This window comes from Cannabis sativa, chromosome 5 (genome assembly GCF_029168945.1).
Source record: "Cannabis sativa cultivar Pink pepper isolate KNU-18-1 chromosome 5, ASM2916894v1, whole genome shotgun sequence".
Taxonomy (NCBI): Eukaryota; Viridiplantae; Streptophyta; class Magnoliopsida; order Rosales; family Cannabaceae; genus Cannabis; species Cannabis sativa.
In genome coordinates, this window is record NC_083605.1 from 74,476,588 (window position 1) to 74,491,873 (window position 15,286).

Here is a 15,286-nt window from a genome sequence, read left to right on the forward strand (position 1 = left end):
TCTCGATGCATCTACCGGAGGAACTTTTGCCGGTGAAGGGTTCCGGCCTACCCCTTCTCTGAAATATTCCAGCTGATTCCTGGTATTGAAACAACTATATACTGCCATTTCAGCCTTCATCCAAGGCCCATACGCTGGAACCGCCGCACCAGATGGAGGAAAAGCAAAGGCTGTCGATCTAAAACAAGATTTCTTGTCATGACCAAGATAGCCACAATTATAGCAGAGTTTAGGTAACTTAAAATAACGGAATTGGATCCATTCTTTCCTCCCCCTCTTAATATCAAGAAAAAAGCCAGATACTAATTGAAGGGAGGTGTCAATTTCGACTTGAAACTTCAGAAATCCCCTTCGGACGACTGTTCTATTGTCTGCAAGATCACTCCGAACAAATCTGCCCGCCTTTGCAGCCAAAGTGCGTGAATTAACACCATTGAGGTATGGAGTTGGTAACCCAGACACCATGACCCAGAAAACAGCTTTCCTCATATCAGCATTAAACCAGTCACCATCCTCTGGCCACTCTTTAATTATGAGCATCTTCCCATTGATAATCCATGGTCTTCTTCGGAGAACATCCTCACGATCTTCTGTTTTGTCGAAAAAAATGCCCCAAACCCCAGGCTTCAGAGTCTTAAACCTCCAATAACCCTTGAGCTTCCAAATCTGGCTAAGGATATCTTTAAGCCTGGTTCTTGAAACTCCCTTACCATCAAAAAAACTGGCTAGTACACCAGTACTAACTACTTCAGCTGTTAATTCAAAAGATGGCTCCAGATCGATGGTCATAGACTGTAGGAAGTTATTACGTAGTCTCTCGAGTTCCTCATTGGACTTATCAGTAATACCGTTAGGCACTTCAACCCCCCCTTCCTCTACACCAGCTACATTTATACCTCCCACCTCAGCATCATTAATTCCCCCAGCATCAGCTTCCTTAACTCCTCCACTGTTAACATGAGATAGTTGTTGGGGCGAATCAATGCTCATAATGACTTCAGGGACCTCTTGTGAAGGGACAGGATTTTCATTTGCAAGAGCACGTGAACCCTCATTATTGTCCCCCATTGACACACCAGGAAAAGACAAACGGAACTTGAGAGAAAGCAGAAAGAAACTCACAGGAAAGGAATAAACAGTTGACCAAAGCAAGAAGAGAAGCTAAAAGCCAAACTGAACTAAGGAAAAAAGGAACAAAGTTGATGCACTGTTAAAACCTTAAAAGCAAGGTAAAGGTTAAACTATGAAAAGACAAGAACAAAGTTGATACACTGTTATAACCTCAAAAAACAGGTAAAAGGTTAAACTGTGGATAAGACATTGATCGTCAAGTTGGAATTCCAACACTCTCAACCGAGAGAAAAACTGTGCAAATTGTCTGTTCTCTCCAATGCTCACTCAATTTTGACACTATTTAAAATCACTTCCTTTTAGCCAATTTAATTACTCGTACAAATTTTATCCCATTTTCAAAATCTAGTTGATAATAACATTACACCGTCTCTACTCTACTAATAGAGTTTCCCTTATTATATTTTCCATGTGATCTTGCTTTCTATTATTGTTAATTGTCCAAATTTAAAGGAAACTAATAGTAAATCGTTCGATTGGACAACTCATAACCGAAACGAGTGCTTATTATTCTTTCATATGAATTTGTTCGATCATGTGTCACATAATTTATTTATTTTTAGCTTAATTAATTATGTAACACATTATAACTGACAAAATTTGGTGGGTATTTTTTCACCAAACCTAGATTTATTTGTTTTCTTTTTTGAAACATAGTTAAGTTATTATAGTTCTTCTAACTAGTTCTGAAAATGAAATTTTGGGTCCACAATAATGAATATTATTTTTAAAGCAACAATATATATGACCAACTTTCTGAATTTGGAAAAGAATATTGATAAAGATTAGAAATATCACCTATAAATGAGGTTAAATAATATTAATATGTAATTACATCATCATTAGATGTTTTATTGTTTAATTAAGCATTACCTTGATCATCATAATTCTTTATAGTAACGTAGAGAGAGATCTTGGACTTTACTAATATTAATTAATATAGAGTGAATTATTGTATGATGAACTTTTCTTAATTTGGTCCCAAGATTTTAAATTAACAAATACACTACTCTCTCTCTCTCTCTCTCTCTCTCTCTCTCTCTCTCTCTCTCTCAATATATATATATATATATCACTCTCTCTCGTTGGTAAAGAAAAGAGTATTGTTATTAGGCACTAATACTGTCTAATATTTTTAGATATGTCGTCTTGCAATTGACTAACGATAGTCCCTAAAAATTATTATATTAAACAATATGGAAGCCGATACTTACTTAGAGCAATAGCGATATTGATGCCTTTTAGAGCATCTCCAATGGTAGCATTCTTTAAAGATGTTCTATATCTCCACATCATTCAAAATATAATATTTTATTTTATTTTTCTTTCACATCATTTTTGACACATTTACTTTTAAAAACACTCCAATGGTATAATACCTTTTTAAAATGCTATAATTATAATATCACACATTATTATTATATATATAATTTTTTTTCTTTATTAAACTATTATATATATATTACACTTTTAATTTTTTATTGTATAAAAAAATATAGCATCAATGCCATTATGTGGCATCAATGTAAATTTCAACAATATCATTCTTTTATCTCTAATAGTATAGAATCCCTATATTTTGCCACATAAGCTTTCTACCTCATCAAGTATTTTTCAAAATATTACCATTAGAGATCCTCTTAGCATTTCTCTAAAGGAAATTCAAATTTAAGACACTTCAACTTCCCAAAAAATATATATATATATATAATTTAAAAGTATTGCTATTGAGTATCAGTGTAGTGTCTAATCTTGTATAAGTAGTGCTCCACGATTGGTTAATAATGCTTAACTACATTAATAATAATATAACCCTCAGTAAAATACTAAACACTAATAATAACTTTTACCAATTCACATAATTGAATTGAAGAAAAAATACGGTTAGTATATAGCTAAGAAATTACATAGGACAAAAGACGAAGATTGAAAAGAAAGCAAGCAAGCTATATGATCATATTCATCAATAACATTTATATATAAATGGATGTTATTTGAATCAAAAAAAATGGATGTTATTTGAATCAAACAAAGTGAAACAACTTGTCCTTATCGTTTGTGGGTTTTTTTTTTTTTTTTTTTTTTTTTTTTTTTTTAAATATATATACTATTTTGTACTTATTAGTGGTAGGTGTTTAATACCATGCCGATGTAATACTTAATAATTAGGTAGTAATTATTTTTTGTCTTTTGTGTTTTATTTTTTTATAAATAATTTTTGTACTATTTTTTAAAAAATAATTTTTTGTACTATTATTGTTATGTGACATCTTAAGGTGCTCAATACTATACTAATTCACATACACAATAATTGATTATCAATTTTCTAATTTTTTTTATATACGATTTGGTACTAGGGCCGGCCTTGAATTGAAAAAGGTAATAGGCAAAAATATTTTTTTGGGTCCTTACTATAAAGATAAATGATATTTTTAAAAATTGTTAAAAAAATATGTATATTTTTAAAATGTAATTTTTTTATTTAGGCCCCTTAAATGAGTGGGCCCTAGGCGTGGGCCTAGCTTGCCTATGCCTAGCGCCGACCCTGATTGGTACTTGTTATTGGCACTTAAAGTGATCAATGTCATACCGATGTGGTACCTAATAATCAGTTAGTAATTTTTTTTTGTCGTTTGTGTTTTATATTTTATAAATGATCTTTGTACTAATTTTTTTTAAATATATATTTTTTTAAAATCAAACCCTTAGATAATCTCTCCAAACCCCATGAAGTTATTAAGGTCAGATCGATCCCACATACCCAGATTCCGTACAACTCTTTCTACCATGAATATAGTTTTTAAGGCATGTATTTGAACCCAAGAATGCAGCCGATTAAGGACTACACTACGAGGATTATCTCCATCTTTAAGTCTTTCAAAGATTAGAGGCACCCTATCGAAAGTCCAAGGGCTACTCTCCATTACCCTTTCATTGTCTACTTCATGGTAAAACTGAAACAAAACACGATTGGGCTCTAGTTCTTTCACAGACAACCCTCTACTGAGTCTCCATAACTATGTCATCTTGTGTTTCATTGCTTAAAAATCAATAGACTGATCTGTGAGAAATTGACCCACAAGATATCAACGAGTATCAATCTCTGATAAATCTTCAACACCTTCATCATAGAATGTAACATTCTTCAGTATCATCTTCCAATGCAATATTCATATGCTGTTCCTCAAGGCTAGTATCAACACGTCCCATATTAGCCATAGCCTCACAAAAACAAAACTGTTGAAATAAATTCCCACATACATTGTCTAGATCAGCACTTAACAAGAATTACGAAGTAGAAAATATCCTATGTGGCCTTCGGCCTCTTACAACCTACAGACAAAACAAAAAGTTAGTTGCAAAGTTTGTTAAAACTGTTGCAACTAACTCTCAGTTCTCTCTGCTAATCTACAAGCTATAAATACATGAAAATAAACTCAAAACAACAAAAAACATATCAGATTTTCGAAGAGGAAGAGACTTACAGTGGTTAAGTCTTGGAGCCCTAGGGTTAGGGCTCGGAGATCCAAACCAAGGGGGAAACATACACAGAAGAAGAAGAAGAAATTAGTGCATATTCAGAGAGAAAAGAGAGAAAATAAACACTGTAAACTCAAAAGATTACCAATCGTACATGTGATTTGGAATCTAGCTTTGTAACTCTTTGATCTTGAAGATTCAATAGTGGAAACGAGCTTTTCTGAGGCGAGCTCGAAAAGGATGTACCCAGCAACATTTGGGGAACCTCTATAAAATTTATGGTACACTCTTTCTAATTTCACTTGCTTTATTTTTAGATATTTCTCTGTGTTGTGTATGGATTTGGGAGTTGATTTTGATCCGTGAAGGGATTAATTGGTTTTTCTGGGTTGTGAGCAGACTTCGAGTTTCTAGAGAAGAAACTCGAAGCTCTGCTAGGGTTTCATATTTGGGTTTCGTGTGTGTGTGCAAATGAATTGATTCTAGATATTTCTTGGGGAGGTTAATTAGGGTTATTGCAAAACGACTTGTAGTCTAGGGAATAAAAGACTGTCGTTTTTTGTTAACTTCAGGGAGTCAACTGAGTTTTGACTCTGTGTAAGGTCGATTTTGACCTTGATAACTTGTTTAATTTTCTGTTTGGTGTAGGATAAAAGGGTAAATTTCTTACAAAAACAATCACCAAAATAAGTACAAATTTTTAATATTATATTATTATTTTTAATTTTTGGTAATAAGTACAAAATTTTTTATCATTTCCACGATGAGAATATTATTGTATGATTCTTGTTTTTTTTTTTTGGTAATATATCATTATTTTTATTTTAAGCTTAGAGTGTACGAATATAATAAAATAAATGTATAATTATATAAAACATCATTTTTTGTAAAAAAATTACATTTTTACGTTTAAAGAATTTTTTTTATATATTTTTATGGTTTTCTATAAAAACAACACGAAAATAACAAGAAAACTATATAAAAGTAACATAAAAATAACATTTAGATAACATCAAAATAATAAAAAATAACATCTAAATAACAACAAATTAACAAGAGTACAACATAAAAGAACGTATTTTCTGTAAATAAAATAAAAAAAACCGTAAAAATATTTAAAATTCAGTAAAACTGTTTTTTTATAAATTTTTTGTTGTTTTTGTGTATTTGTGAAATAATCCCTATAATAAAATCATTTGGGCTAGAAGAGCAGTTTGGGACCAATTGGAGGTGGGTCAAAAGTGTTTTAAATTAAAATGGGCCACACTATCATATGTACAAATGAATTCTTTAAGTTTCGATAACCTTAAAAGAAGAAAAAACAGAAATAATTAAAAAAAAAGTGTTGTATTTGATAATGACAACCTCAATTGGGTAATATATCATGTATATGCAACAATTTACTTTATCTAGTTCATTCTTGGTACCTATAATTGGCTAGTGAAACTTTTCCCGCACCAAGAACATTACTATACAAATCTATATATATATACAAATATATATAAATATATTATGTTGTACCACAAATTTATCTTTACTTAATCTTATTTATTCGAATTGCTTTAATACTGTAACGTCCCCGCTTCAAACTTCTATTGGGCCCTTACATCCACGGAATGAATGTCTCTTATACACGAGTACGTCACTCTGGCTGCTTCATAGACTGATGGCTGACCCTACAGACCAACACGAGTGTTTTCAGCTGCTTTGTCCTCACTCACACGCATCCTAGGAAAACTTCCCAGGAAGCGTGCGAGTGAGGACAAATCACGCTGAAAACACTCGTGTTGGTCTGTAGGGTCAGTCGTCAGTCCATGAAGCAGCCAGAGTGACATACTCGTGTATAAGAGCCATTCATTCCGTGGGTGTAAGGGCCCAATAGAGGCTTGAAGCGGGGACGTTACAAACACAATATAAAAGTTTAGGTTAATTTCATTTTGTTTTTAGTCTATGGTTATTTTTTTTTAACACCTAAAGAAATTATATCATTAATTTTATATAATATTGTATATTGTAATTATTATAAATATTTCATTTATTTTTGAGGTATTTTAAATAATTTATAGTATTAATAAATAAAATTCTAAATAACTAGTTATACGCGTATAAAAAAAAATACTAATTGGATGTATAATGTATGCTTGTTATATAAAAATATTGGGATATTATAAAGACTGTTTAGCTTTAATTTAGAATTTAGCAGATAATTAGAGTTTAATTATGAAAATTATATATTAGTATTAAATTATTTATTTATGATGATTTATTTAAATTTAAAATGTATTTTTATGTCATATATAGAAATTTTATAATTTTTGCATGTTTTGTGCCCGGGAATATTGGAACGCGGTGTTTGGCTATTAGAATCACATTCTAATATTTTTAGAATAGCAATACAATATCGTTAGACATTGGAAATGTCGGGAATAGTCAGGATTTTAGAATTTCCTAAAAATACCCTTAAGTGACCATTTTACCCCATTAGCCTTTTGTCCTTAGTGGAATGTTTTTAGTTGTTAAATCTGATTTTTATTTAAATTATGGGCTGAGAGTAATTTTAATAAAACCAAGTCATTTACTCTTTTATTTCAAAATAAGAAAATTCAAGAAAAAGATTCTCTTTCTCTCCTTGCCCTCTCTCTTTCGAAATCCACAGAAGCAGCTAGGGCTTGCTGTATTTTTCTGCATTTCAAGCAAGTTTTAGCAAGGTTTAAGTGGTCTCAAGCTCTATAGGTAAGCTCCTAACCATTTCTTCCCTAGTTTTCTTGAGTTTTAAGAAGTTCATTTTGCATGAAATGGAGTTTTTAGTTGTTATTGTTGCTGTAGTTGTTAGATGTTATTTCCAGAAGTTAATATATGATTTAACCAAGTTGAATTAAGCATGTAGTAGTTGTTGTTAGTAGATCTAACCAAGTTTTGAGTTTTAGAACTCAAACTTGGAGCTTTAATGGTGATTTTAGATTCTGAGCTTGGGTTGTTATTTTATTGCTTGGAAATAGTTTATTGGGGTATAATATGCAAGTCTGAAAGGTTTGGTATTAGAATCAATTTGGTTAGGGTTTGAAATTGTTTGGGTTTTCTGGGTAAAACCGGTTAACTGGTTTTACAGGTACCTGTAAAACCGGGTAACCGGATTCTGCAGCAGGGTTCCCGAAAATTTCAGCTTTGCGATTTGCGTTAGTTTCAGGTTTTTGGTTGGTTAATTTCCTGCTAGTTTAGGGTATTGCCATATTAAGTTACAGTAGATAAGGTTTTGGTTTAAACCTAAGTCCCGGGTGTGATTTAGCGAGTCACTTATCCATGTTGTTATCGATGTGATTTAGGAGCCTGTAACTCGCCGAACAGTTGTTCCACTCAGGTTGGCCGGCACACTTGAATTCAGAATTGAGGTAAGATTAGTATAATGATATGCATATGTGATTACATGTTTAGCGTACATGTTAGTTGCCGTTAGAATAACATATCAGGGTATCAGTGAGGTGTACATAGAGTTGCACCGAGATACCAACAGATATATGATAGGCAAATCTATAGCCATCAGATTAGCATATCAGGGCATCAGTGAGGTGTACATAGAGTTGCACCAAGATGCCAACAGATATATGCTAGGCTATCAGATAGTATGAGTTATCTGCTACCACACCGGTACGATTAGAGCACTGAGTATAGGCTGGATTCGCAATTAGTCATACTTTGTCGAGAACGTTCCCGACTCAGTTAGGATTATGGTTGGGTGTATAGGCGCCTGATTATAATCTGAGATATTAGTATATTTTATGTTATGCTTTTCTTACTGAGTCTATCGACTCACAGTTGTTATTTCCATGTGTAAGTAAGGGCAAAGTTAAAGATGAGGAGCCATGAGAGCGAGCAGGTGAAGATTGTACATGTCGCGGGGCGGTTAAGCCTGGAGCGTACGATCTTTGGGGCATCAGAGCTTATGTTGTATAGTCGCTAGGCGATAAACTTTTGTTATATACAATTAAACTTTTGTAAATACTTTTAAAAACGGGATCCCGGATTTTTATATGTTTGATATTTTATGTTAATTAAATAAGCAAATTTTAATTAATCACGATTTTCAATAACCTCGTTGATTAGCAACGAGCTGCACAGTAAGTTAAAAATTACGTTAACATGCCTAAACTAGTAAGGGTGTTACAGATATAATTTTTCGAAGTGCCGAAAATAGAAAACAACTCTACAATAGAAACAAAAATAAATATCTTTACTTAATTTTTTTATATACTAAATTATTGTTACGTATACTTAGTTATATTTTTAATTTTTATTTTTGTTATGTGTATTTTAAAAATTTTATAAATTAAAGAAAACTATTTATTAGTTTTATTAAAATAATATTTAAAGTTTTCTTGAAGAAAATAAATATAAAATATATATATATATATTAATTTATAGCATACTATTAATAAAAAAAATTTGATAGAAATTTTAGCCTTGTATATATTGACTGAACATGAGCCCTAAGGTGATCCTTGTTGGCTTAAGCTTGTAATATATTAAATGTAATCAAAGTAAAACTAAAATTCCACTTTGAAGTCATTCCCATTTGCAAGTAGATCAAATGATGATCATCACATTCACATGATATTCATATTGTACACAAATTTTATTGTAATTAAAAATAAGAATTTTTGTAGTACCAAAACAAATTTTAATCAATATAATGATCACACCTTCTTGTTTTTTAGATGATTACATTTTTAGATCACACTTTCTAATAACTACAAGGTAAAAAAAAAAAAAATCAAAACAAACAACACCAAACCCCAAAAAATAGAAAAACAAATAAAAATAAAAACACAGATAACATAAAACATAAAAATATAGATGTGATCATAAGAGGCATAGTCTAATGATTTTACATCTCTTGATAAATCCCAAATTCAAAAATCTATCCTCCAATATGTAAAATAAAAAAACAATTAATATAACTCAAATTGTCAAATTGGTCTATGAATCATGATGATCATGATCACAACCAACACTCATAGAGCTTAACATGAACCCTAAGTCTAAAATAAACTTCACCTTCAAAAGCATCAGTTGTCAAAGTAGCAATCCCTCTTGACATGAAAAAATCTCCAGTCCCACCAACAATCGAAATATCTTTAAATTTGTTCAAAATCGGATCGGCTCCCATAAAATTAAGGCTGCCTTTGTGCTCACTCGAGTTAAACACGAACGAAAACCCTAGCCAAGAAGTGAAAACATCCTTCTTGTCATACATGTAAAACCCTTGAGCTCGGCCAACTGGGGCCGAGTGAAGATTGTTGTCGAGTGTAATGGGATCATCGAACACCACCACGTCGCCAAAATGGTCATTCCCGGCTAGTTTGGTTTTGTTGGCCCAAGCTGGAGCTCCAACAATAGCTGAGGTTGCATTCTTGGCATTATTTCCATTGTATATGATGTCATGGAAATAAAACACTAGACTTTTACATGGCTTAAGCTTATTTATTATCATTGATGATGATCTCTTCTTTTGGGGTAGGGCATTGTTAAAATCATTGATGAATATGATGAAGAAGAAGAGGATTAGGCTTGAAAATATTGGCTTGGGAGACTTCATTATCATACAAGCAAGAGTTTTTAGCTATAGGGGGTTTGAGTTTATTGAATAGTCAATAGTGTAATAGAATCCTTATATATAGTATGGGTTGCATGTTCATATTATATTATTATATTTTACCATTTAAATTTAAGTAATGATATATACATTTAAAATTATGCACTATCACACACACTAACGAGACAGTTTTTTTTATCAATTATATATTTAATAATTCAGATGAAATTAATATATTTATTGTTTTATAAGAAGCATTATATATACACCATGTTAGTAAAGTTTTGGTGCATAATATTATAAATAGAGTAATCATTACATATATTTATATAATAATGTATAATTAATTTCTAATTTATTTATAAAAAGTGTAAAAATTTGGTGTGTTTCCGACATTCATCTTATAAATCATAAGTCCAGTACACTCTCCTAAAAGGGTGTTTTGGTAGACTTTTTATCTAGTTCAGTATTTAAGTGAGTTTTTTAATTAGTTTATTTTTCTTTATAATCGTGTATATTGTACATAGTTATTTAGAGTTATATATCGGTATATTTTTAAAAAATTCTGAATAATATTTTTTTTTGGTAAGTAAAAAAGAATCTATTGATAAGTGCATGCAATTTTTTACATTTGGGCACAAATCTCAAACTAATCTATATCCTCTATACTTGTATTCTCTCTTTTAAAGTGAGAAAACATAAAACAAATTTCCTTTTCAATCCTATGTACAAGAAAATTTAGGCAGTTGGAAGACTTGAAAATATTGGAATCGAAATGAGAATAAGAATATGAATAGGAATGGAATGAAAATAAATTTAAAATAAATGAAAGAAATTGATAAATAAAAATTATCAAAAAATTTTCTCATCTTACATTGAAGTATTTTTTTTTTATTTCAAAATAGAATAATCATTCTTCCAAAATAATGAAAATGTCTAATTAGTCACAAAATAGTCATTTAGTACTATTCCATTAAAATAACATAATACTTTAAAATGTAATTAAATAAAAGAATATAATAAAAATTATTCTTTTTTTCTATTTCATTCTATCACCTCCAACCAAATACGCATCTTAAAATGTATATATAAGTTCTAAAGAATATTATTTTTAGCTTCCCAAATATTATAAACTAAAGTATTAAAGACAACAACATAAATATCTATCTAAACTTTGAGTGCTTATACCTTTTCACCCGTTTTAAATAGTGACAAAGCTCATTTTGATTAGTCTTCAAAATGGCCCAAGTGATGAATAGAGAAACTTTAATCTCTTTGCTATACTTGCACTCGATAAATAAATGTTGAAAATTGTCTATACGTAGCCTCTTCCAACAAGCTAGCCAAGCAATAAATTTACGGTTGGGCGCGCTCTACCTGTCCTAGATGAAGGAAAACCACTTCCTTTTTACAGTACGTATCTTGTGACAGTCAGTAGTCCCGTGATCCGTAAGGGGAAATATCGGGTAAGCTGTGCAATCCTACAACGCCTGGGGAAGGTCAAGTGGGATGATTCTGAGGCTGTGTAGGTATGAGACTACACAGTTGAAGAGAGCTTAAATGGATTGATTGGTACTACCTAAATCAACAAGGTGTATCTTGTTTTTCGGTAGACCATCTCGAAAAAACTCCACAGTTAAGCGTGCTTGGCCTGGAGCAATTTTAGGATGGGTGACCTCCTGGGAAGTGTTCCTAGGGTGCGTGTGAGTGAGGACAAAGCACGCTGAAAACACTCGTGTTGGTCTGTAGGGTCAGTCATCAATTCGGGAAGCAGCCAGAGTGACGTACTCGTGTATAAGAGCCATTTATTCCGTGGGTGTAAGGACTCAATGGAGGCTTGAAGCGGGGGCGTTACATATCTTTTGGCCATAATCGAAAACACATGTTGGAGATGCTAAATTGCATTCGAGTTAATTCAAAATAGTTTATTTTTTCCTTGATGAGATTCTTCATCATGACTATTTTTTTCTAGTACCAACTGGAGCTCTGTAGAGCCTCATATCTCCACCAATCTTTATCCTTGATACACTGAGTGAATCCAACAAATTCAAAAATTAACTTTTTTGGTGGCTATACCCTAAACATATATTTCTGCGTAAAGCCTCAACATTTCAATGCTCTATATCTCTGAATCCAAATCCTCCATTAATTTTAAGTTGATAAACCGATTTCCAATTACTTTAAGGCTGACAAACCAAGCCTTCTCTACTACAAAATTGGTCATCCATGACCATTAAAGTTTGTCATGAAATACCCGTTCACATTCTTATCATGTTGGAAATGATATCAGAATTATTAAATAGGTATTTTTGAAGTTTAACAATTTTATGTCTAACATTGTTGAACGTGATAATGGGAACCCACTAGAATACAATACTTACAACTAGTTTTGTTGGACATGAAATGTAATATTTTTATATTATTATATTTCATTAAAATAAATAAAAAATAATTTAAATATTATAAAATTTTGTTTGTTTTATAATTGGGATAATTGCGGTAAAAGTTCCCAAAAACTTAGGGTTAATGCAGATTAATCCCCAACCTCAAAAATTGGCGGCAATAGTCCCTAAGGTCACATTTTTTGTAAGTCTGTTGGTCCCTAACTTAACTGATCCGTTAAAACACAAATAAAATGCCACGTGTCAGTTTTTAATTGGTTTAAATAATAATTTAATTAAAAAAATTTAAAATAAAAACTAAAAAAAAATATTTTTTTTGAATCACTAAAAGAATATTTTAAAATTATAAAATATTTTTTTTCTACTTCGTCTTCTTCACGCCTCCCAGCCCAACCATAACCTCCTCACCATAACCTCTCTCTCTCCCTCTCTCTCTCTCTCTCTCTCTCTCTCTCTCTCTCTCTCTCTCTCTCTCTCTCAGCATCAAAGCCCTAATTTATTTTTTCAGATTTTTTCATCTTTTTCTCGTCACTGTTGGGTCGAACAAAACCCACTAAGACGAACAAAATCGAGGACGACGACGGGCGGGCTGGAGCTATGGGCAATGGGCGACTGGGAAGGAGCTTCGGATCTCGACTCGAAATGCCTTCATAGTCGCGCAATGGTCCATTCTCTCTTTCCCTGCTCCTTTTCTTTCACTCGTCGGCGCCTTACCCTCCTCCGGCGATGGTGTTTCTTGACTGTTCGTGTTCGTCGAGGGCTGGAGATCTGGGCAATAGATGATTGCGAAAGAGCTCCATTTTTAAGTATATCTCTCTTTAGATCTGACTGGTTCCCTCCCTTTTTTGTTCTCATATGTGTATATATATATTAGTTTATATATGTTTGATTTTTCTTTTTTGGTCAAAACAATGGTGGTGCTCTGGTGCAATAGATGGAGTGGGGGTCTGAATGTGGCTGGAAGAAAAAGACGCGGTGGGGAGGGGGTTAGGCGTGGCTAGCTAGAGGAAGAAGACGAAGAAGAATAAGAAGAAAGAGAAAAAAAGAAGAAAAACAAATAAAATATAATAAAAAAAATTATATTTTTTTTAGTTTTCATTTTTTTTTTAATTTTTTTTAATTAAATTATTATTTAGACCAATTAACAATTAACACGTGGCATTTTATTTGTCTTTAACGGATTAGTTAAGTTAGGGACCAACAGACTTACAAAAAATGTTACCTTGGGGACTATTACCGCCAATTTTTGAGGTTGGGGATTAATCTGCATCAACACTAAGTTTTTAGAGACTTTTACCGCAATTATCCCTTTATAATTACTAATTTATTATATATTAGATGTTATTTTAATTTATTTTGTTACAAAATTTATTTGAAGAGAGAAATTATTTGTTGGAAATAAATTAGACAAAAACATTATTTAATTTAAATGTAGGGTTTCAATACAATTTTGTACAACTAAAATGTATCAGATTATTTTTTTTTTTTTGCCAAAAAAAAATGTATTAATTTTTTTATACTAAAAGAATGAAAAACTAAATACGAAGAAAATCCTAATTCCCATTCTCTTTCTTTTTCCGTGTCCACTCTTTCTCTCCTTCCCTTAACCCATGCAACCCTTAGCTCTGGCCAAACGCAGAGCTCTGGTCCTCCTCAGCCCAAATGGACCTCAAAAAGGGATCCCTAACTCCTAAAACCCCAATCCATTCTCTCCCTGTCTCCCCCCTCTCTCTTTTGGTTGTGCACAATGGTGCAAACTCTGACCATTGTACAACAAAAAGGACTCCACCCTGAGCTTTAGAGAACCCGAGTCGCCCCCCGCCCCCCAAATCCAATTTTCTGAGGTACAGAGTACCATCCACCTTTGTGAAGAATGTCGTTGGAGCCGAAGCTCCATGGCGTCAATTTGACACTCGAAAGTAAAATTTAAATAGGTTATTTCACACATGACTATTTTTTCTTATACTACATATTTTTCGCACTGAAAAATTATTCAAAATAATTTTTTAAAAATTTACAAGTGGTCTTAAATAACTATACCTTACACGATTATGAAAAAAAAAAATTAAACTAAAAAACTCTCCTAAATGCTAAAAAAAAATAAAAGGGGTCTACCAAAACATCCATTTAACAACCATTTAGGGGAGTGTACTATTTTTCTAATGCAAGATATAAAAATTGTGTTAAATTTGGTACAAAAATAAATTTGTGCTATATTTAACCTACTATTTATAATTGTGCTCTAATGCACAAAATGTAAAATAAGTAAAAAAAAAAATTATATTTTTATTGATGGTTATTTAATATTTTATCGAGAATAGACAAAAATAATTATTTATTGTTTGAATAATGATAATATGGTAAATAAAGAAGATAAAATTTTCTAAAAGTCAATTAATTATAATAATTATTGATATTACAACAAATAAAAAAAAAAAAGACATTTTATTGTAGGTTAAATTTGGCATAATATTATATTTTGTGCTAAATTTGGCACAACTTTTTAGTATGTACTAAATTTAACACACATTTTAGAACACTATTAGAGTAGTATTCTTTCTAAGTGTGCTAAAATATAGCAATATACTATATTTTAGCACTTCCTTAGAGATACTCATAATTTTTTTTTATTTTTTTAGCATTGCTTAAGTGTATTGGCTAAAATATAATAATATACTATTTT

The 15,286-nt window shown here is 31.6% G+C and overlaps 1 protein-coding gene and 1 long non-coding RNA gene across 2 annotated transcripts; both read right to left on the reverse strand.

Moving 5' to 3' along the window:
* Positions 1-3,501: 3,501 nt before the first annotated feature.
* Positions 3,502-5,277, reverse strand: LOC115716180 (uncharacterized). Its single transcript, XR_004011536.2, has 2 exons — positions 4,617-5,277; positions 3,502-4,368 (listed from the first exon to the last, which is right to left on the reverse strand). It is a non-coding gene; the product is annotated as an uncharacterized LOC115716180 (long non-coding RNA).
* Positions 5,278-9,284: 4,007 nt separating this feature from the next.
* LOC115716165 (disease resistance response protein 206-like) lies at positions 9,285-10,350 on the reverse strand. Its single transcript, XM_030644911.2, has one exon. It carries the CDS (start codon positions 10,208-10,210, stop codon positions 9,608-9,610), a length of 603 nt encoding a protein of 200 aa, XP_030500771.2. The 5' UTR covers positions 10,211-10,350; the 3' UTR covers positions 9,285-9,607.
* Positions 10,351-15,286: the final 4,936 nt, after the last annotated feature.